This window comes from Schistocerca serialis, chromosome 9 (assembly GCF_023864345.2).
Source record: "Schistocerca serialis cubense isolate TAMUIC-IGC-003099 chromosome 9, iqSchSeri2.2, whole genome shotgun sequence".
NCBI classification, from domain to species: domain Eukaryota; kingdom Metazoa; phylum Arthropoda; class Insecta; order Orthoptera; family Acrididae; genus Schistocerca; species Schistocerca serialis.
Window position 1 is genome coordinate 424,654,070 of NC_064646.1, and position 23,192 is coordinate 424,677,261.

At 47.1% G+C, this 23,192-nt stretch overlaps 1 protein-coding gene across 1 annotated transcript in view; it reads right to left on the reverse strand.

Annotated features, from left to right (window-relative positions):
- The window catches only part of LOC126418997 (uncharacterized), a 37,717-nt gene extending 25,648 nt beyond the window's left edge, over window positions 1-12,069 (reverse strand). Inside the window, exon 1 of the mRNA XM_050086042.1 lies at window positions 11,866-12,069. Coding sequence (XP_049941999.1) covers window positions 11,866-11,922 — 57 coding nt within the window. The 5' untranslated portion in view covers window positions 11,923-12,069. The remainder of the gene's footprint in view (window positions 1-11,865) is intronic.
- Between the last annotated feature and the right edge of the window lie 11,123 nt (window positions 12,070-23,192).

A 23,192-nucleotide genomic window follows, 5' to 3' on the forward strand; every position in this document is an offset into this window, starting at 1 on the left:
GGGGAGCGTCAAATAATACTTTCGTTTTGCTCGATGACTTTCCGTCAACTACCACGAACAGTGACCTTTCTAACAGGAAATAACGAATCAAGTAGCAGTACTGGGGCGATATTCCATAGGGACACAGCTTGTCGATTGTAAGAACTGTCACAAAAGCCTTCTGGACAACTAGTAATACAGAATCAATTTGAAATCCCCTGTCTATAACACTCATTACTTTGTGGGAATAAAGAGCCAGCTGTGTATCATAAGAACGACATTTTTTGAACTCCTGCTGGTAAAGAATGCAGTCCCATTTACGTCATTAGAAGTTGTGAAACCGCCCTACTATCGATATAATGATAATTCCGTATGGCTCACTGGGCTCATGAGAGTCCTTCAACTTGACGCCTCTTTGGCGACTTGCGTGTCCCTAATCTACTGCTTTAACGCTACCGGGAGAAAGGGGACCTACACTTTAACGTGGAATCCGAACCACCTGTTGTTCCTGGGTGATCAATACGCCACTGACAGGTGAAGACTAGGTTAATTATACGTTCCCTAACCGGTATTGGAACTCATTATCTTTCGGTTTCTAAGTACGGCCTTTACCACTGGACCACCATGTCTGACGCTCTGGAACAAAACATTTTGGGAATCATTACTCTGTACTCTGCGACTTCCGAGTACACGCCACGAAAATCTCATATGTAGGAATCAGCTGGGTTTTAACTAACCGCCTAAGGGGCTGCAGTTATGGACTGTGCGGCTAGTCCCGGCGGAAGTTCGAGTCCTCCCTCGGGCATGGGTGTGAGTGTTTGTCCTTAGGTTAAGTAGTGTGTAAGCTTAGGGACTGATGACCATAGCAGTGAAGTCCCATAAAATTTTCACACACACACATTAACTAACCGCAGTAGGGTGAAACAGGTGGTTCTGCTCCTTAATGTGAAGCCCAAGACAGAGTGGTTCAGGCTGGAGCCGCGTTTTTTGACATTCGGAAAGTCTTTGATTCAGTGGCGCACGATTGCCTAGTAACTAGTACTAGTAAAATGCATTGGTGTGCAAAAATTAAGGACAAAAGTGACTTTCGCGTGATGTGCCACTGCCAAGTAAAATAGCTCGATGAAACTTGGGCTTAACAAACAAACAAAAAAAAAACTGCTATAAAACAGAAGACAACTGAAAGAAATACACAATGTGACGAACAGAAAAGACACTTTTACACGAAGACAATAGTTACACTGAAGTCACCGCGATTTATAATGAAGCCCATTGATATTATACTCCTGGAAATGGAAAAAAGAACACATTGACACCGGTGTGTCAGACCCACCATACTTGCTCCGGACACTGCGAGAGGGCTGTACAAGCAATGATCACACGCACGGCACAGCGGACACACCAGGAACCGCGGTGTTGGCCGTCGAATGGCGCTAGCTGCGCAGCATTTGGGCACCGCCGCCGTCAGTGTCAGCCAGTTTGCCGTGGCATACGGAGCTCCATCGCAGTCTTAAACACTGATAGCATGCCGCGACAGCGTGGACGTGAACCGTATGTGCAGCTGACGGACTTTGAGCGAGGGCGTATAGTGGGCATGCGGGAGGCCGGGTGGACGTACCGCCGAATTGCTCAACACGTGGGGCGTGAGGTCTCCACAGTACATCGATGTTGTCGCCAGTGGTCGGCGGAAGGTGCACGTGCCCGTCGACCTGGGACCGGACCGCAGTGACGCACGGATGCACGCCAAGACCGTAGGATCCTACGCAGTGCCGTAGGGGACCGCACCACCACTTCCCAGCAAATTAGGGACACTGTTGCTCCTGGGGTATCGGCGAGGACCATTCGCAACCGTCTCCATGAAGCTGGGCTACGGTCCCGCACACCGTTAGGCCGTCTTCCGCTCACGCCCCAACATCGTGCAGCCCGCCTCCAGTGGTGTCGCGACAGGCGTGAATGGAGGGACGAATGGAGACGTGTGGTCTTCAGCGATGAGAGTCGCTTCTGCCTTGGTGCCAATGATGGTCGTATGCGTGTTTGGCGCCGTGCAGATGAGCGCCACAATCAGGACTGCATACGACCGAGGCACACAGGGCCAACACCCGGCATCATGGTGTGGGGAGCGATCTCCTACACTGGCCGTACACCACTGGTGATCGTCGAGGGGACACTGAATAGTGCACGGTACATCCAAACCGTCATCGAACCCATCGTTCTACCATTCCTAGACCGGCAAGGGAACTTGCTGTTCCAACAGGACAATGCACGTCCGCATGTATCCCGTGCCACCCAACGTGCTCTAGAAGGTGTAAGTCAACTACCCTGGCCAGCAAGATCTCCGGATCTGTCCCCCATTGAGCATGTTTGGGACTGGATGAAGCGTCGTCTCACGCGGTCTGCACGTCCAGCACGAACGCTGGTCCAACTGAGGCGCCAGGTGGAAATGGCATGGCAAGCCGTTCCACAGGACTACATCCAGCATCTCTACGATCGTCTCCATGGGAGAATAGCAGCCTGCATTGCTGCGAAAGGTGGATATACACTGTACTAGTGCCGACATTGTGCATACTCTGTTGCCTGTGTCTATGTGCCTGTGGTTCTGTCAGTGTGATCATGTGATGTATCTGACCCCAGGAATATGTCAATAAAGTTTCCCCTTCCTGGGACAATGAATTCACGGTGTTCTTATTTCAATTTCCAGGAGTGTACAAGATGGGGAGTTAGTTCTTAACGACGTGGGTGGTCACCGCAGACGGCAGTGCACGCCCTGCAACTTATTCCCATAATGGCCGCAATGTTGGTAAGGAATTTTTGCGGTAAGGTCGACCCATTCTTCCACCAGCACGAATGAAAAATTCTAGATTGTTGATAGTGCACGCATACGGGCTGCAGTACGCCTACCCAACACTAGCTCGATAGGATTTAGGTTGGGAGAACGGGCAGGCCAGTCCAATCGTCGAATACCCCTCGTTCCAAGAACTCCTACAACTGCGCAGACCTATGCGATCGCGCATTGGTATCCATAAAAATGAAGTTAGATCCGAATGAATTCCTGAAAAGATGCACATTGGGTAGCAGTACAGAGTAATGTTAACCGATGAGTGCACCTTTTTCAAAGATCTGGTAGTCAGTACGCTTATGAGACGTAGTGGCTTCCCAGCCATAATACTGGGCTCGCCAAAATGATCATGTTCAACAGTGCTCCTGGGTATATTATGTACCCTCGTCTGATGGGAGGTGTTAACACGTAATGTACCATGGAACCTGCGTTAGGGAGACGCACTGCAGTACCAGGCCGGCCGCGGTGGCCGTGCGCTTCTAGGCGCTTCAGTCCGGAGCCGCGAGACTGATACGGTCGCAGGTTCGAATCCTGCCTCGGGCATGGATGTGTGTGATGTCCTTAGGTTAGTTAGGTTTAAGTAGTTCTAAGTTCTAGGGGACTGATGACCTCAGATGTTAAGTACCATAGTGCTCTGAGCCATTTGAACCATTTTTGCAGTACCAGGTTGGTACTCTGGGCAGGCCAGTCCATTCCAGAAACGTTATTGCCGACAAACCATTGCCTCATAGATGTTTCCCTCACAGACGCTGCTTTCTGGAAGGGTGCATGTCTTGCTGGTACAAACAGCCATTGTCTCCGAACTACTATACGCAGTACACACTGCCACAAAATGTGTTCATGTCGCTCCACATTCAGCGTTTTCTTAAGCGCAATAAGGAGGCCATATCCTAACAAGTAAACACTGCCATACCACAACACCACCTCCTCTGTACTTCACTAACGCCAGATAACATCCTCCAGAGATTCGCGAAAGCCAAACCCTTCCACCGATTTGCGTCATTATCACTCCAAATCATTCGCTTCCAGTCATCCACTGTCCGTTAGGGTCTCTCTTTACACCACCTCAAGCGTCGCCTACCTTCACTACGGAAATTATGAGGAGCTACTCGAACATTGTGTTCTATTGTTTTTTACTCACTGCACACTGTCATTTTCCTAGCTGGACTGCTGACAGCAGTTCGGAACTCATGACTTATTTCTTCCGCTGACTTTATACGATCTTTTACAACCACCCTCTGCAATGCTCAATGACCCCTGTCCGCCAATACATTGGTCTTGGTTTAGCTATGGTTGATGCTTCTCATTATCACAATTACATCCCCGATCTGGGGAGCTTTAGAAGGTTTGAAATCTCCCTGATGGGTTTGCTACTCAGGTTACATCCTATGGCATCCTATGGGTAGTCCACGTTCAAAGTCACTGAGCTCTCCTGACCTCTGCATCTCTGTAGACAGTTCCATTCTTTCTGCCTCCTTTTACAATGACAGCCCTGCCTCTGATGGCATCTGATGATTACAAGGAGTGTCCGAACCTTGGATAGTTATTAAGCGTGCATATAGTAGGATCAAAGAGGCAGGAATGAGATACGAATGAAAAATGGACAACTACGAGGCAGCAAATCGCAAACGCAGTCGTTTTGAAAAATCCTCTGGAGAAGACTTTGCAAGAGCCAGCAAAGTTAGTTTTGACATGACTCGTGAATGGCGGGAGGGATTGGTTGCGAAGGTTAGTCACGCGGATGTAAGGGTAGATGGCAGCTGAGGCTCAGGGCGACCAAGAAAATGACATGATAAGTTGTGGTAGATTGAGACTCGAACCATTTTTGCAAGCATTCGTCTTGACCATTATGCTACTCGAAAACGGCTCCAAATCTGATAAAACTTGGAGGGAGGAGGGGAGGAAATGGGAGGACATGGGCGGACAGGGGGGAAGGTTCGGAAGAGGGGGGAAGGGTGGGAATGGAGGGAGGGTGAAGGGCGGAAGTCTGTGAAGGATCGTAGTGTAGCCTTTTACAATGGGCATGCATCAGCCGAATTTGATCCACTGGCCCACCATGTAATTAAAGTGTCGCGTCAAGCGAAAACTGGAACCCAGGTCCCCTGCTTATAGCTATCAGTCTACGTAAGCTATCAGCTTCATTTGTCAAGTATCCAGTGTTTGTGATCCGCTTACACCAATACAGTTGGGTATCGATTATCTGAATGCCGATTCATCGAAACATCAGTTAAGCGAAGGCGTACCAGTCATCTAACTCAAATTTACACACGTGTCGTATAGAAGTACAGCCGGCAGTAGATTGTCGAGACCTTGGTATTCCCTACTTACCAAATCATCCATCAAACCTGTCATATCAAACAGAAAACGGAAATTCTACATATTTTCTTTTTATCTCAACTTTACATCAGTACCTCGTGGGATGGAAAACAGCGTCACCGAAAGATTTTAACATTATTACAGAAATGAAATGCAGCGTAAGATACCGATTAGCGAAGTATATGGAAAAAAAAATCAGCACTTGTACAAAGAAACGAACCTGTAGGGTTCTGCGAACGTACAGCAGAAGATTGGAGCTTGGAATAAGCTCCACGGGGTGATCCAGAACTCTGCCGAGAAACTTCCAGAGATGGTCGTATCTGACAAAAACGAACTCTGAAATGTATACGTTAAGAGCTACGAGCACTTCATCTTCGATACTGTGAAACACATCTACCGAAAGTTCTTTGCTTTCCCTATTCTTGTAGGGGGTAGGATGGACCAAAACTTTTTCAGTAGAAGAGACATGTTCCACAGTAACGAAGATGAGCGATTTCTCATAGCTCTTAAGGTAAACGCTTCAGAGGCCATGTTTTGATTCATACTGCTACCCCTGAAAGATTATCAGTGTAGCTCAGGTTCACCCGGTATATTTCACTGCGTCTCAAGAGCCATCAAATTGCGCACTTGTATTCAAACCGGCTGGCGAGGTAACAATGCGATCAGGATAATATTGAAGGGTGGCACGAATGTGATGATGATGACCCTTGATATCAGCATTGACGGATGACCAAATAATCCCAAGTGTCATCGAAGACCAAGACCCCAACGATTACGAGCAGTTCCGCGCTGTATCCTAATGACCAAAATGACTAGTGAATAACCTCGGAAACTGCATGAGACAGTTCGTGGATGATGCTGTTGTATGCAGAGAAGTCACAATGCAAAATAATAATAATATTAATAATAATAATAATAATGAAGCAAAGTGCAGGAAGACCTACAGATGATCAACGCTTGGTGTAGGGACCATCAACGTAAACAAATCTATGCCGAACACTCACTGGAAGCAGTCACATATATTAAATACCTATGAGTATCCCCACGCTGCTATTTAAACTGGAAAGAACGCATAAAACGAATTGTAGGATAGGAAGGTACCAGACTAACATTCTCTGTAGGAAATCTCAGAAATTTCAGTTTGTTCACGAAGGAGGTAGCTTACAAAACCCTCGTTCAGTCGATGATGAGTTATTCGTGAGTCTGGGCCCCTTGACAAAACAGTGCTGGTATAGGAAATCAGGAGATAGACAGAAGAGCACACGTCCGTTCAGAATGAGCGCGAGTATAACTTAAATGATCATCCCGCACAGGTGGCACGTACAACAAGAGATGTATTGGACTTCATGTGATATGTTACTGAAAAAATTGCGAGAACGTACGCTTTCTAGTATTACGTTTTCTTGTCTACACCTCATGAAAAGGCAGTAAATGTAATACTAGATAAGAACTGGATAGATAATTTCTAAATACGATGGTTTGTGCTGACGACCGGGTCATCACACGGAAGAGTGAAGACAAATTACAAACAGCGATGCATAGATCAAACTATATAATCCTAAGTCATACACTGAAGATATCAACAATGAAACCTTAGCCTTTTAGGGAAATTAACCCATAAAAACAAGAAAATCAAGGCTAACATTGTGATAGAACATGTGTCCCGCTTCGAATATCTGGGGTGTGACATACCTTTTGAAGGGCCGGCCGGGGTGGCCGTGCGGTTCTAGGCGCTACAGTCTGGAACCTAGCGACCGCTACGGTCACGGGTTCGAATCCTGCCTCGGGCATGGTTAGTTAGGTTTAATTAGTCCTAGCGACTGATGACCTCAGAAGTGCTCAGAGCCATTTGAACCAACCTTTTGAAGGAGAGACAGACATTAGTAATAAAATTAACACCTATCGACGTCTATTTGGAGCGATGCGAGAAACATTAAAAAGTGAAACAGGAAGGGAACCAATGATACTCCATAATGTATTATAAGGGGCGATCAAAACGTTTTCATTCGAATCGGTATGCCAATTAGGCAAAATGGCCGTGAGCATTGAGGCAATCATGGCACAGACCATCAGCTTGAGGATTCCCGTTTGGTACCACACTGTTTCCTGCTGCATGAAGAAGACTGTAAGTGTTTTAACATGCTCGACCGACTGGAATCATCGAGCCTTCAAGGCCTTTTCTAGCTCCGTGATGCATACGTCTAGTGGAGTGAACAGCTATTAGTGGTCGCGTTTTCAGTCAATCCCGAGGCTGCAAACGTACGCAGGACACAGTAGCAGTAGGAAGTGTCCACTGGAAACTGTGTGCATTGCTGCCTTACGAATGTTTGGAAAGGCCAAAGTAGCGACATTAACAGCTTCTCACTGTAGTGGACTTGTTCCCCACAAGGTTAAAGGACAGATCACTATTATAGGGTGGGTGCTCGAGTGTCTTCCACTTGAACTGGCGTAACTTCCACATTACCATCAACCGGCGTCTTGTCTAGAATTGGGATAAGCACGGAATTAAGTGCACCATTCTACAACGGTGGTTTTCAACAGACTTGTTAACCCATACACAATTACCACACTCACGTCGGATAGACACGAATGTCACGCTAGTCCCTTGCTTAAATGTCGGTGCTTTATATACCCGTACCGGAGTTGCACTAACTTGCTTGAACGCTGCAGCAACGCCCTCAAACTGGAACTTTTTGATTGCCCCTTATATATAGAGCAGAAAAGAATCTAAGACAACGAACGACCAGTTTCTCAGATCCGTAGAAGGCTGTACAAGAGAAGACGAAACAAGAAATACAGAAATAAGAGAACGGGCATTAGAGCAATTAACAGGAGAAGAAATCCAAAAAAGCAGGATTGGAAAAGGCATTTATTGTATATGTCACCTCAGAGAATCCCTCAATAATAGATGGAATAGAGTACTATTGGAAGAATGTTAGACGGCCGAGGAAGAGAGGGTGAGGCCTGAACAGGCCGTAACGCCTAATCCTCGATTCCCAGAAGAAGAAGAAGAAGATTAGACAGTTTAGAATTCATTCGGAGGCTTATCTGCGGTTTTTCTTCTCGACCACCACTTGCAATTAACATAGAAAACGAGAAGAACACAAGGTACCCTCCACCAGTTCCAAGATGCTACTCCAGGCGGGTGTAAAAATGAACGTGTGCAATGGAAAACAATAAACGCTAAAACGATGATTTGGCCCTGCCTGACTACACCCTGAAGCAGATCTTAGTATTAATTCCATAAATTACAATCTAAATACAAATGAATGTAGATTTAAAAAAACACCCTTTCTGACAAATGTCTACATTTCCTAAAATTATTAATCAATTGCCCAACTCTGCCCCCTTTTTATTGAAACGCGATCTAACATAAATAACGCGAAATGACTGACATTATCTACGTACCAAACACTAGAAGCCACTACTTTCAAAGACGATCTATAGTGGTGTGGAACGCCAGTGGAAATGAGCTAACGTGATCACGGCCGTGTAGCTTTATAGCCCTAATAAGCCGAAGCAATTTGCGATCCACCGTAGCTACTGCGTCTGGTGCATCGGCGTGGTGGATCTCGTACACGTCTGCGTCGATGGAGGAACTCCAGCCACAAATAAAACTCTTTCAAACACTAGGACGACAGAAGGCAGTCCTCTGACTAATACACTCCAATACTGTCTTCTCCTCTCTGTGTTCTACAGACGAGAAACGCGAACTCATACCCACATGGACAGAGTTCAGATAACGTCTCAGCGTAAGTATAGGCAGAGGAAGTGCTCTCAATTACTGAACGCTGCGTACTCAACGACGACTTCCAACACGGAGGTGAAGTCCAGAATCGTATAGGTTGGCAACAGTACAGTGCCTAACTGTTCTAACTATAAACTCTCCCTGTGTGGGTGGTCGCCGGCCGCGTTGGTCTCGCGGTTAAGGCGCTCAGTCCGGAACCGCGCGACTGCTACGATCGCAGGTTCGAATCCTGCCTCGGGCATGGATGTGTGTGATGTCCTTAGGTTAGTTAGGTTTAAGTAGTTCTAAGTTCTAGGGGACTGATGACCACAGATGTTAAGTCCCATAGTGCTCAGAGCCATTTGAACCATTTTTGTGTGGCTGGTCCCGGTGGAGGTTCGAGTCCTCCCTCCGGCATGGTTGCGTGTGTTTGTCCTTAGGATAATTTAGATTAAGTAGTGTGTAAGCTTAGGGACTGATGATCTTGGCAGTTAAGTCCCATAAGATTTCATACACATTTGAACATTATAAAACTCTCTTGAGAGCAAAGACAGCAAGTCCGTCTGTACCAGCAAAAGCTGATATCAAGCGACCGTGACACACGGGCGCCCACAACCGACGACCCTGTCTCTCCAGCACTGGCTTCCCAGGAAGACTTGGCTCCACACCATCGTAATTCCGAAAACGGATCATATTCCCGAAATCACGGAATATTCTCCCTCTCTACAGATTCTTCCGAACGCCGACGAACCATATTTTGGTCTTTTGTCGTCCAGCGCGGGAAGTTCGCGAGGAAAAACCTACACTCGTACAATGGTACGCTACTGAGTAAAAATCCTTGGAAATAACCCAGCCTGCGTGGTTTCCGACGTATCGCTTCTTCGTTCCTCTCACCGGCGTCCAAGATTTTTAGCGTTTCCGAAGTATAATCCTTCCGGTTCAGCTACAAAACCGGCAGGTCGCGACTCTATTGTGCTCCAGCGCTTAGGTGCTACGACGTTCGTCTTGCTATTTCCTGTGTTTAAGCAGGACCAACACACCTGTGTGGGCCTTCCATTCGGGGCTTGAGTTTCGTCTGCGGTTTCATTTCCACTGTCGTTCCAATCTCTACTATTCTGATAATAAAGACACTTCGTCACCTTTCATGCAATAAGCGTTAACAATTATTTACAAGGCGTACTTTGAGGTTCGCCGATGACATTGTAATTCTGTCAGAGACAGCAAAGGACTTGGAAGAGCAGTTGAACAGAATGGAAAGTGTCTTGAAAGAAGGATATAAGATGACCATCAACAAAAGCAAAACGAGGATCATGGAATGTAGTCGAATTAAGTCGGGCGATGCTGAGGGAATCAGATTAGGAAATGAGACACTTAAAGTAGTAAAGGAGTTTTACTATATGGGAGCAAAATAACTGATGATGGTGGAAGTAGAGAGGATATAAAATGTAGACTGGCGATGGCAAGGAAAGCGTTTCTGAAGAAGAGAAATTTGTTAACATCGAGTATAGATTTGAGTGTCAGGAAGTCATTTCTGAAAGTATTTGTATGGAGTGTAGCCATGAATGGAAGTGAAAGATGGACGATAAATAGTTTGGACAAGAAGAGAATAGAAGCTTTGGAAATGTGGTGTTACAGAAGAATGCTGAAGATTAGATGGGTAGATCACGTAACTAATGAGAAGGTATTGAATAGAATAGGGGGAAAGAGGAGTTTGTGGCACAACTTGACAAGAAGAAGGGACCAGTTGGTAGGGCATGTTCTGAGGCATCAAGGTATCACAAATTCAGCATTGGAGGGCAGCGTGGAGGGTAAAAATCGTAGAGGGAGACCAAGAGATAAATACACCAACCAGGTTCAGAAGGATGTAAGTTGCAGTAAGTACTGGGAGATGAAGAAGCTTGCACAGGATAGATTAGCATGGAGAGCTGCATCAAACCAGTCTCAGGGCTGAAGACCACAACAACAACAACATGACAATGTCAGTCTCCTTTAAATATTCATATATACGATGTACTACCTATCAAATAATACCCAATGTGGTTGTAGATCACCGCAAAGTATGTGAATGAGTGAAACTTCCTGGCAGATTAAAACTGTGTGCCGGACCGAGACTCGAACTCGGGACCTTTGCCTTTCGCGGGCAGGTGCTCTGTCACTTGCCCGCGAAAGGCAAACGTCCCGAGTTCGAATCTTGGTCGGGCACACAATTTTAATCTGCCAGGGCCGGCCGAAGTGGCCGTGCGGTTAAAGGCGCTGCAGTCTGGAACCGCAAGACCGCTACGGTCGCAGGTTCGAATCCTGCCTCGGGCATGGATGTATGTGATGTCCTTAGGTTAGTTAGGGTTAACTAGTTCTAAGTTCTAGGGGACTAATGACCTCAGCAGTTGAGTCCCATAGTGCTCAGAGCCATTTGAACCATTAATCTCCCAGGAAGTTTCATATCAGCGCACACTCCGCTGCAGAGTGAAAATCTCATTCTGGAAACATCCCCGAGGCTGTGGCTAAGCCAAGTCTCTGCAATATCCTTTCTTTCAGGAGTGCTAGTCGCAGGAGAGCTTCTGTAAAGTTTGGAAAGTAGGAGACGAGGTACTGGCAGAAGTAAAGTTGTGAGGACGGGGCGTGAGTCGTGCCTGGGTAGCTCAGTTGGTAGAGCAATTGCCCGCGAAAGGCAAAGGTCCAGAATTCGAGTCTCGGGCCGGCACACAGTTTTAATCTGCCAGGAAGTTTGATATCAGCGAACACTCCGCTGCAGAGTGAAAATCTCGTTCTTATGTGCACGAGCGGCTTTTAAGGTGCGAAATTATAGCCACCTTTCACTGTCAGCATAACGTGATGTAACTGTAGGTATTGACGTAGGTTTAACGCAACAGCGTAAGTGTAGTAGCATACAACTGTTGCTGGCAGATGATGTGGATCGCAGTCGTACTCAGTATGAGACTAGAACTGGAGGAAAGCTCAGTGCGTCTGCCACACACTTCACCGTGTGGTTGTAGACGCTGATACTCACCGCGAAGACGGCGGTGGCGGCGAGTACAGCTGCGGCTACTGGGGTGTTGGGCTGCATGGTGGGCCGGTCGGCTATTGGCTGGTGCAGAGCGGCGGCGGCTCTTATACGGCGTGGGGCAGCGCCTGCATCGCCTTGGGCGTTGGCGACGCAAGGTCGGAGGCGGCGGCGTGGTGCGCCTCGCGTCGCTTCGTGTTGTGGCGCCGGCCTGCGATACCGGCCGACGAGGAGCGAGGCGACAGCGGAGCTACAGCCAGTGCGGCGCCCGTACCGCCGCCAGCGGCCCGGTTTCCGCGCAGATGCCTCCGGAATGTTAATGCGCGCTACACAACGCGGGCCACAGTGCCCTAGCGCCGTCGCCCGGCTACCTCACGCCTCTGCACCACGTTGCTATGACTTTATCACCTGCTACCTTCTCCTGCAACCTCCACCTGCACTGCACGACACAATTAAAGGCTCAAATGGCCCTGAGCACTATGGGACTTAACATCTGAGGTCATCAGTCAACTAGAACTTAGAACTACTTAAACGTAACTAACCTAAGGACATCACACACATCCATGCCCCAGGCAGGATTCGAACCTGCGACCGTAGCTGCCACGGGGTTTCAGACTAAAGCGCCTAGAACCGCACGGCCACACCGGCCGGCTCACAATTAAAGTATCAGTTGTGTGAAACCTTAACTAAGGAATTAGAAGGTAGGTCAGCGTTGGCTGTAATTTTGATGGTTTATTGACAGCAAAATCGATTTTCAGTCACATAATGATCACCTTCAGTGCTGTTGTATACAATTTAAAACTCTTAGGCAGTGGTGTCAAGTTATTACACTATTGGCCAGATGCCAGACTGAGATTCATTGGAAGAACCCTAAGGAAATGCAATCCTAAAACAGTACGCTTGTTCGCCCACTGCTTGAGTACTGCTCAGCGGTGTGGGATCCGTACCAGATAGGGTTGATAGAAATAGAGAAGATCCAACGGAGAGCAGCGCGCTTCGTTACAGGATCACTTAGTAATCGCGAAAGCGTTACGGAGATGATAGATAAACTCCAGTGGAAGACACTGCAGGAGAGACGCTCAGTAGCTCGGTACGGGCTTTTGTTGTTTGTTTCGAGAACATGCCTTCACTGAGGAGTCAAGCAGTATATTGATCCCTCCTACGTATATCTCGCGAAGAGACCATGAGCATAAAATCAGAGAGATTAGAGCCCACACAGAGGCATACCGACATTCCTTCTTTCCACGAACAATACGAGACTGGAATAGAGGTACTGAAGGTACCGTCCGCAACACACCGTCAGTGTGATGCCTCGTGTAAGGAGGAGAAATGCGTACCATCACGTTTCCGACTTTGATAAAGGTCGGATTGTAGCCTATTGCGACTGCCGTTTATCGTATCGCGACATTGCTGCTCGCGTTGGTCGAGATCCAATAACTGTTAGCAGAATATGGAATCGGTGGGTTCAGGAGGGTAATACGGAGCGCCGTGCTGGATCCCAACGGCTTCGTATCACTAGCAGTCGAGATGACAGGTATCTTATCCGCATGGCTGTAACGGATAGTGCAGCCACGTCTCGATCCCTGAGTCAACAGATGGGGAAGTTTGCAAGACAACAACCATGTGCACGAACAGTTCGACCACGTTTGCATGCGGTAGCGTTCTGGCTTCCCACGCCCGGGTTTCCGGGTTCGATTCCCGGCGGGGTCAGGGATTTTCTCTGCCTCGTGACGACTGGGTGTTGTGTGCTGTCCTTAGGTTAGTTAGGTTTAAGTAGTTCTAAGTTCTAGGGGACGGATGACCATAGATGTTAAGTCCCATAGTGCTCAGACCCATTTGAACCCATTTGAACCACGTTTGCAGCAGCATGGCCTATCAGCTCGGAGACAATGGCTGCGGTTACCCTTGACGCTGCATCACAGAGCGCCTGCTATGGTGTACTCAACGACGAACCTGGGTGCACGAATGGCAAAACGTCATTTTTTCGGATGAATCCAGGTTCTGTTTACAGCGTCATGATGGTCGCATCCGTGTTTGGCGACATCGCGGTGAACGCACATTGGAAGCGTGTATTCGTCATCGCCGTACTGGCGTATTACCCGGCGTGATGGTATGGGGTGCCATTGGTTACACGTCTCGGTCACCTCTTGTTCGCATTGACGGCACTTTGAACAGTGGACGTTACATTTCATATGTGTTACGACCCGTGGCTCTACCCTTCATTCGAACCCTGCGAAATCCTACATTTCAGCAGGATTATGCACGACCGTAAGTTGCAGGTCCTGTACGGGCCTTTCTGGATACAGAAAATGTTCGACTGCTGCCCTGTCCAGCACATTCTCGAGATCTCTCACCAATCGAAAACGTCTGGTCAATGGTGGTCGAGCAACTGGCTCGTCACAATACGGCAGTGACTACTCTTGATGAACTGTGGTGTCGTGTTGAAGCTGCATGGGCAGCTGTACCTGTACACACCATCCAAGCTCTGTTTGACTCAATGTTCAGGCGTATCAAGGCCGTTATTACGGCCAGAGGTGGTTGTTCTGGGCACTGATTTCTCAAGATCTATGCACCCAAATTGCGAGAAAATGTAATCACATGTCAGTTCTAGATGGTTCAGATGGCTCTGAATACTATGGGACTTAACATCTGTGGTCATCAGTCCCCTAGAACTTAGAACTACTTAAACCTAACTAACCTAAGGACATCACATACATCCATGCCCGAGGCAGGATTCGAACCTGCGACCGTAGCGGTCGCGTGGTTCCAGACTGTAGCGCCTAGAACCGCTCGGTCACTCCGGCCGGCGTCAGTTCTAGTATAATAGTCCAATGAATACCCGTTTATCATCTGCATTTCTTCTTGGTGTAGCAATTTTAATGGCCAGTAGTGTATCAGTAACCAAAGCTATGAAACGGGAGGCATGGTTGACAGGTAATATGATTTACCCATATCTCTATTGTAGACCTCTGTGGTGTGAAATGTCCGATAAGCGATGACGTCCCGGCTGTTAAAACTTCCTAGCCCTGAAACTTTGTCGACTTCAGGTCCACGGACGAGAGCTACGGTTACCCAGCCGTTACCATGCTGCAAAGTATCTCTGTTGCTAATAGTTAAGTTCAGACCTCCACCACAGAACACTGATGGACCATGCAGGACGACTTGTGCACCTACATAGTTCTCAGTATTAACAGCAATATTGTCTATTGCTTTATAAAATTTAATGCGCGTATGTGATAGTTTCGTAGCTTTGGTTACTCGTGTTAACTTGACACTAGTGCCTATAAGTTTTAGTTTGTACACTACGGCACTGAAGATGATCATTATGTGATCGAAAATCGATTTTGCTGTCAATAAACCATCAAAATTACGGCCAACGCTGACCTTCCTTCTAATTTCACGTGAATGGTCGTTGTCCACACAGCACTCTATGGAGTGGCCATTCAACCTCGTAACTGCCCTCCATTTTCAACACAGGAGTTTCAAATTTGGATGAAAGATGCCTACTGCATTCTTCTCTAATGATGCAAAAGCGTTGTGCCCTGCTACGTCACAGGCGCGCTTCATATGAGGTCAAATATCTTATGGGAATGCAGCCGACTGACGTCGTCGACAACAGCCGATTTTTCGACAAGAGAACACATTGACATTTTCAAGCCAAAATTGCAACAAGTAAGTGTGTGAAAGCGAATTTAAAACCTGAGGTTTTAGAGAAATTCCGTAAAGATAATAAACACACACAAACACATGTACACGCACACACACACACACACACACACACACACACACACACACACACACACATCTTAAACAGTAGCACCATCACACAGACCAGGGATGATCGACATAGAAATTATCGACAGTGAATTAATAGTCTACTGTAGAGGTAGCATTAACGCTGTCCCTCTCTGTTTTTTGACAAGGGAGAGAGCATGATTACATTCAGAATTTAAACAAAAACCGCCCCCACTTATTTACACTTAAGAGCCAAAGAATCTGGTGCATCTGCCTGATTAGTGTAGGGCCCCCGCAAGCACGCAGAAGTGCCGCAACACGACTTGGAATCGAGTCGACTAATGTCTGAAGTAGTGCTGAAGGGAATTCACACCATGAATCCTGCAGGGCTGTCCATAAATCCGTAAGAGTACGAAGGCGTGGAGATCTCTTCTGAACAGCACGTTGCAAGGCATCCCAGGTATCAGAATGAGAATTTCACTCTCCGGCGGAGTGTGCGCTGACTGTCCAGCGGAGTGTGCGCTGATATGAAACTTCCTGGCAGATTAAAACTGTGTGCCGGACCGAGACTCGAATTCGGGACCTTTGCCTCTCATTCTGGAAACATCCCCTATGCTGTGGCTAAGCCATGTCTCCGTAATATCCTTTCTTTCAGAAGTGCTAGTTCTGCTACATTTGCAGAAGAGCTTCTGTGAAGTTTGGAAGGTAGGAGACGAGGTACTGGCAGAATTAAAGCTGTGAGAACGGGTCGTGAGTCGTGCTTGGGTATCTCAGTGAGCACTTGCCCGCGAAAGGCAAAGGTCCCGAGTTCAAGTCTTGGTCCGGCACACAGTTTTAATCTGCCAGGAAGTTTCATCCCAGATATGTTCAATAATGTTCATGCCTGGGGAGTTTGGGCGGACAGAGGAAGTATATAAACTTAGAACAGTGTTCCTGGAGCCACTTTGTAGAAATTATGGACGTGTAGGGTGTCGTACTGTCCTGCTGGAGCTGCCCAAATCCGTTGGAATGCACAATGGGCATGAACGGATGAAGGTGATTAGACACGCACGTGTTACCTGTCAGACTCGTATCTAGAGGTATCAGGGGTCCCTTCTCATTCTAACTGCACACGGCTTACACCATTGCAGACTCCGCCAGCTAGAACTGACACGCAGGGTCCATGAATTCATGAGGTTGTCTCCATATCTGTAAAAGTCCATTCGCTCGATACAATTTGAAACGAGACTCGTCTAACCAGGCTACATATTTCCAGTCATTAAAAGTCCCATATCGGCGTTGACGGCCAAAGGCGAGGCGTAAATCTTTGTGTCGTGCAGTGAGCGAGGGTACACGAGTGGGCCTTCGGCTCCGAAAGCCCATATCGATTATGTTTCGTTGAATGATTCGCAAGCAGACACTTGTTGATGGCCCAGCATTGAAATGTGCAGCAATTTGCGGAATAATTCCGCCACATTCAACGATTCTCTTTAGTCGTCGTTGTTCCCGTTCTTGCAGGATCTTTATCCGGCTGCAGTGATATCGGAGATTTGATGTTTTACTGGATTCCAGATATTCACGGTGCACTCGTGAAATGATCGTACGGGAAAATACCTCGGAGATGATGTGTCCCATCGTTCGTGCGCCGACTATAAACTCACTAAAATCTTAATAACCAGCCATTTTAGCAGTAGTACTCGAACTAACAACTGCACCAGACACTTGCTGTCTTAGCTTTGCCGACCGCAGGGCCGTTTTCTGCCGGTTTACATATATTTGTAGAAATCAAAAAAAAAGTTTTGCATCACTTCGGCTCCGAGAGTTCCGGAACCTGTACAGAAAATTGGAATAGAGATTAACATCAACATCATTTCCGCCCTTTCCATTGCTCTTGAAAACCAGACATTTCATGTCGTACCACCATACAGCGAGACCTTCAGAGGTGGTGGTCCAGATTGCTGTACACACGGGTATCCTTAATACCAAGTTGCACATCATCTTGCGTTGATGCATGCCTCTATTCGTCACGGCATACTATCTACATGTTCATCAAGGCATTGTTGATCCGGATTGTCCCACTCCTCAACGGCAATTCGGCGTAGATCCCTCAGAGTCGTTGGTGGGTCACGTCTTCCATAAATAGCCCTTTCCAATCCCTCCCAGGCATGTTCGATAGGGTTCATGTCTGGAGAATATGCTGGCCACTCTAGCCTAGTCATTAACAAGATGTTCACGATGGGGGCGTTAACCGTCATCAAAGACGAATATCTCGCCAATATGCCGCCGATATGGTTGCACTATCGGTCGGAGGATGGCATTCACGTATCGTGCAGCCATTACGGCGCCTTCCATGACCATCAGCGGCGTACGTCGGCCCCAATATTGCCACCCAAAAACAGCAGGGAATCTCCACCTAGCTGGACAGAGTGTCTAAGGCGTTTGGCCTGACCGGGTTGCCTCCAAATACATCTCCGACGATTGTCGGGTTGAAAGCATCTGCGACATTCATCTGTGATGAGAACGTGATGTCAGTCCTGAGCGGTCCATGCAGCATGTTGTTGGGCCCATCTGCACCACGCTGCATGGTGTCGTGGTTGCAAAGATGGACCTCGCCATGGAAGTCGGGAGTGAAGTCGCACATCAAGCAACCTATTGCGCACTGTTTGAGTCGAAACGGAACGTCCTATGGCTGCACGAAAAAAATTATTCAACATTGTAGCGTTGCTGTCAGCGTTCCTCCATAGGTAGCGGTCATTCACGGTAGTAGTAGCCCTGTCTCTCTGTATTTCCTCCATATCCGAACAACATCGCTTTGGTTCACTCCGAGACGCCTGGACACTTTTCTTGTCGAGAGCCCGTCCTGGCACAAAGTAACAATGCGGACGAGATAGAACCGCGGTATTGACAGTCAAGGAATGGTTGAACCACAAACAACACGAGCTGTTACCTCCTTCCTGGTGGAATGAAGGGATCTGATAGGCTGGACCCGCTCCGTCTAGGCGTGGATGGTTGCTTACATCTTTGGACGGGTTTAGTGGCATCTCTGAACAGTCAAAGGGTCTGTGTCTGTGGTACAATATCCGCAGTTAACATCTGTGTTCAGGAATTCTGGGAACTTGAGTGATGTAAATTTTTTTATGTGTGTATATGAATACGCATGCCTGTACAGTTTCTTTGGCGCTTCAGAGTATAACGCTACTTGCTAATTTAATTTCCACAGCTTCCTTAGTATCACTATACCAATAGCTGCAAGTGAGTGCCAGAACCTCCGTTTTGGTATACTCCATAGGAAGTTCGGAACCAATGTCGGATTTGGTCTGCTGATGTAAGCGGGTATGCCGCTTACGGTCAGTGCGTCGGTCCTCCACAGTCCTTATACTCTGACCAACAGATGTCCTGTCGTGGCTGCAAGGAATACGGTAGGTACCCATCTTACGTAAACCTGAATCATCTTTGCCATTGCAGAACAGTGTCTTGGAACCAGTCATCCTATGGAATACAACAACACGGAGATTCTGGCATACACTTCCAGCTATTGGAATAGTGTTATCAACGAAGCTGTTGAAATTAAATTAGCAAGTAACTATATACATTTAGATGGTGGTTTTTGTTTAAATTCTGCATGCAATCCTGCTCTCTGATTTGTCAAAAAACAGAGGGACCTAGTGACCTAGTTTTTGCTACGGCATCCTTTCATTGTTAATTTCACTATTGATAACTTCTGACAGCCATTTTTGGTTTGGGATGGCTCTAGTGTTTACAGTGCACGTGTGTGTGTGTGTGTGTGTGTGTGTGTGTGTGTGTATGTGTGTGTGTGTGTGTGTGTCCTCTTCAAGGGGTTATTATGAAAACCAAGGTTCCAAATTCCCTTTCAAAGTGCTTACTTGCTGCAGTTTTGTCTTGAAAACGGCAGGTTGTGCTCCTGTTGAAATACCGGCAGTTGTCGACGAGGTCACCGCCTGCATTCTCACAAGTTATTTGAACATTGTATTCGCCTGGGAAAAGATAAGTTCTTACCTGCTTTATTGATGTCACATCGGCACTAAATTTCACTACAATTTGCCCAATGTCACACGATGGGAAGGTCATGCCACCGTGGACATGTCCCAAAATGGAAATATCGTTACACCCCGTCTTACCGAATTAAACCCCTTCTTTTGACAGCTGTACGATGGAGGTCAGAACCGCGGCGCACAGCGTTGTAATCACGCGGTGTTGTTATCGGTGACCAAGGAAAACATTTCAGGTACACGAGCACTCTCAGTCGACAAGAAAACTCCTCAGGGTGTGGAATAAATAGCGTGAATGGAACCACCCATTTTCTTGGAGTGTTGGTTCCCACACATTTCACAGTCTAAAACAACAGTTAACAGTTCAACGAGCAACAGGGGAAGTTCTTGACAACATTAGACACTGCTGACTCCTCATCAGACGGTTCAACCCTTCTCTAAGGATTATATTGGGCTGCAACATCACTGGTCTTGATATGACCTCTTGAGTGTGATACGACCGGAATTTTAGCTTTGCTGCAGGTGATGAAACCACTAGGAACCGTTCAAAACCATCGTACGGAGTTTGAACTTAGTCCAGTGCAGCAATGGGTGTTTATGTTCTTCAGCCCTCCTGTGGCGTGACGCGTGCGTGTGTGAATAAAAGCGGCAAAGACCCACAATTCGGCCACACCCTTGATGTCACGCGCGCATCCTTGTTGAACACTTCATAAACGTCCCTGTACTGAGATTTCAGCGTCCATTTAGCTGCATGGCGCTGGGCTGCTGTTTTAGCGCCTGAGGGTAGGCAACCCCTCCGACATCGATAGATTCCACACTCCTGCAGATAGACGCTAGATCAGCAGTGTTGTGCATTGCACGTTACTAAAGGAACCCGATGCACACTCACAGTTACAAACTTGTGCCTTACCACTGCGTATTCGCCAACTTGCAAAATTACTCAGACTACATTTGTCCAGTGTGTAATAATGAGAGCACTTAGCGACTACCAACAAACGTTTCACATAATTCTAAAGCTGTACGAAACTTTTTCTCGCTGGTACCCGTTTCCCTCTACCACCACCCCCCCTCCCCCCTGCGCCCCACTCAACAAAATGACGAAACGAAAAAAGTTTATCGCCTACTGCATTTTCGCTGCTCATGTACCAATATTTCAGTATCAAGTATGAAATGTTAATTGCTTCTATACTGCCAGACTCTATTCGCAACACTTTTTTCAGTCATTATACAATATAGCACAAATGTCCTTGCAAAATTATATCATTGTACTACACATAGTTCAGGAGATATAATACCATAAACACCGAGATGCATGAAAAATTAGCTTTTGCTTAAAACAGAGCGCAATTACCCATACTGTTCTCAACTAGTGTTTCATAATGATCGCGCTTAGCTACTTCCAATAAGCTTTAAAAATAATTTCAAACGTTTCCTACACTTTTCTCTTGCTTACTTGCTTAATGCCAATATTTAACATATTAACTCATTTTTACAGTAAGCAAGCATTTGAAGCTGTTTTACAATGAGGTGACAAAAGTCAAGGGATGTTTCCTAATATCGAGTCGGACCATCTTTCCCATGGTGTAGTGCAGCACCTCGACGTAGCAGGGTCTCAGCACGTTGTTGGAAGTCCCTGCTTAAATACTGAGCAATGCTGCCCCCATAGCCTTCCATAACTGCGAAAGTGTTGCTGGTGCAGTGTTTTGTGCACGAACTGGCCTCTCCATTATGTCCCATAACTGTTCGATGGGATTCATGTCGGGCGACCTGTGTGGCCAAATAATTTTCTCAAATAGTTCAGAATGTTATATAAACCAGCCGCTAACAAATGTGGCCAAGTGACATAAAAATTCCATCGTTGCTTGGGAACATGAAGTTCATGAACGGCTGCAACCTATCATCAGTTTTCTGTTTTCCTTTTGAGTCATCAGTCTTCTAACTAGTTTGATGCGGCCCACCACAAATTCCTCTCCTGTGCCAACTTCTTTGTCTCCGAGTAGTACTTGCAACCTAGGTCCTCAACTATTTGCTGGATGTGTTCCAATCTACTCTGTCTTCCACTAAAGTTTCCTCTTCATTTCGTAACTTACCAGTCCATGTAATTTTCAGCATTCGTCTACAGCACCACACCTCAAATGCTTCGTTTCTCTTCTGTTCCAGTTTCCCAAACTCAATGTTTCACTCGCCACCAGCAAACAAGTAGGGAGCTGCGTGTCCACAAATCCACGTCTTGGCTTGCTGGAAGTGCCTCTTCCCGATCTGCGCACAAGGCGATGCTCACCTGTGTCCAAAACATCACAGGCGACACACAGCGGGTTGACTGTGAAGGCGTGACAGGCATACTTGCTTTCCATTGACAGTAAAGTACCACGCAGACTGGACGTCAGTGTCAAGATAAGGAGCGCACACCGATACACAACCGGCACGCCAGTCGACGTGGGGATGCTTCCCTTTAATCACATTTGATGACCTGTGCTGCTGAAGGAAGCCACAGGTGGCCTTCGTGGAAGTCAAGTGCGCTGGCACTATCACAGTAAGGACGTAGCTCAGTTTCGAGGAAAAAGCGGCGGGAGTAAAAGAAGGGACATCCGAAAGCTGGATAGGTGCTGAGAGAGTGTGCGGTGCAAAGGCTTCGAGCAATAGGCTGGTAAGCATGTAGGACTATGGCGCGACAACGCCGTGTGCGAGCCAATGAAAAGGGCTACCATTCTGTCAGGCATGTGATACAGACGCCATAGACCACAGGTGCACTACCATCAGTTCTTACCAACTGATATCTGGAATCGTCTGGCCAGGCTACGGTTTCTCAGTAGAGCCCGACCGATATGTCACCAGCCTAGGAGAGCCGCTGCAGGTGATGTGCTGTTAGCAAAAGCAATTTTGGCGGTCGTCTGCTGCCATAACCCATTAACGCCAAATCTCGCCGAACTCTCCTGAAGGATACGTTGGTTCCTGCGCTTATTTCACGTAATGTTGCTTCTCTGTTAGCACTGTAACTCTGTCCAAACCATACTGCTCTCTGCCGTTAAGTGAAGGCCGTAGGCCACTGCGTTGTCCACGGTGAGAGGTAATTTGGCATTCTCGGCTCTCTCCTGACACTGTGGACCTCGGAATATTGGTTTCCCTAGCGATTTCCGAAGTGAAATGTTGCATGCGTCTAGCTCCAACTATCATTCCATGTTCAACGTCTGTTAATTCGTGTCACGAAACCAAAATCACGTCGGAAACCTTGTCACATGAATGACCTGAGTACAAATGACAGTTCCAGCAATATACTGTCCTTTTATGCCTTGTCAGAAAACTTTTCACACGAATGACCTGCAAACAAATGACAGTTCCCGTCGAACACCTTTTCACATTAATGACCTGGGTACAAATGGCAACTCCAACAATACACTGCCTTCTTATGCCTTATGTTTCAGTACTACCGCCATTTATATATGTGCATACCGCTGTCCCATCACTATATTCACTTCAGTGTATACGTGGGAGTTCAGTTCCTGAAAGAGTCGAAGGTGTTGGATTTACTCAGAAATGCTGACACGACGTGCTGCTGAGTGACCATTGTCTTTATTAAATTTTTACTTAAGCTGAAATAACTGTGAAGGT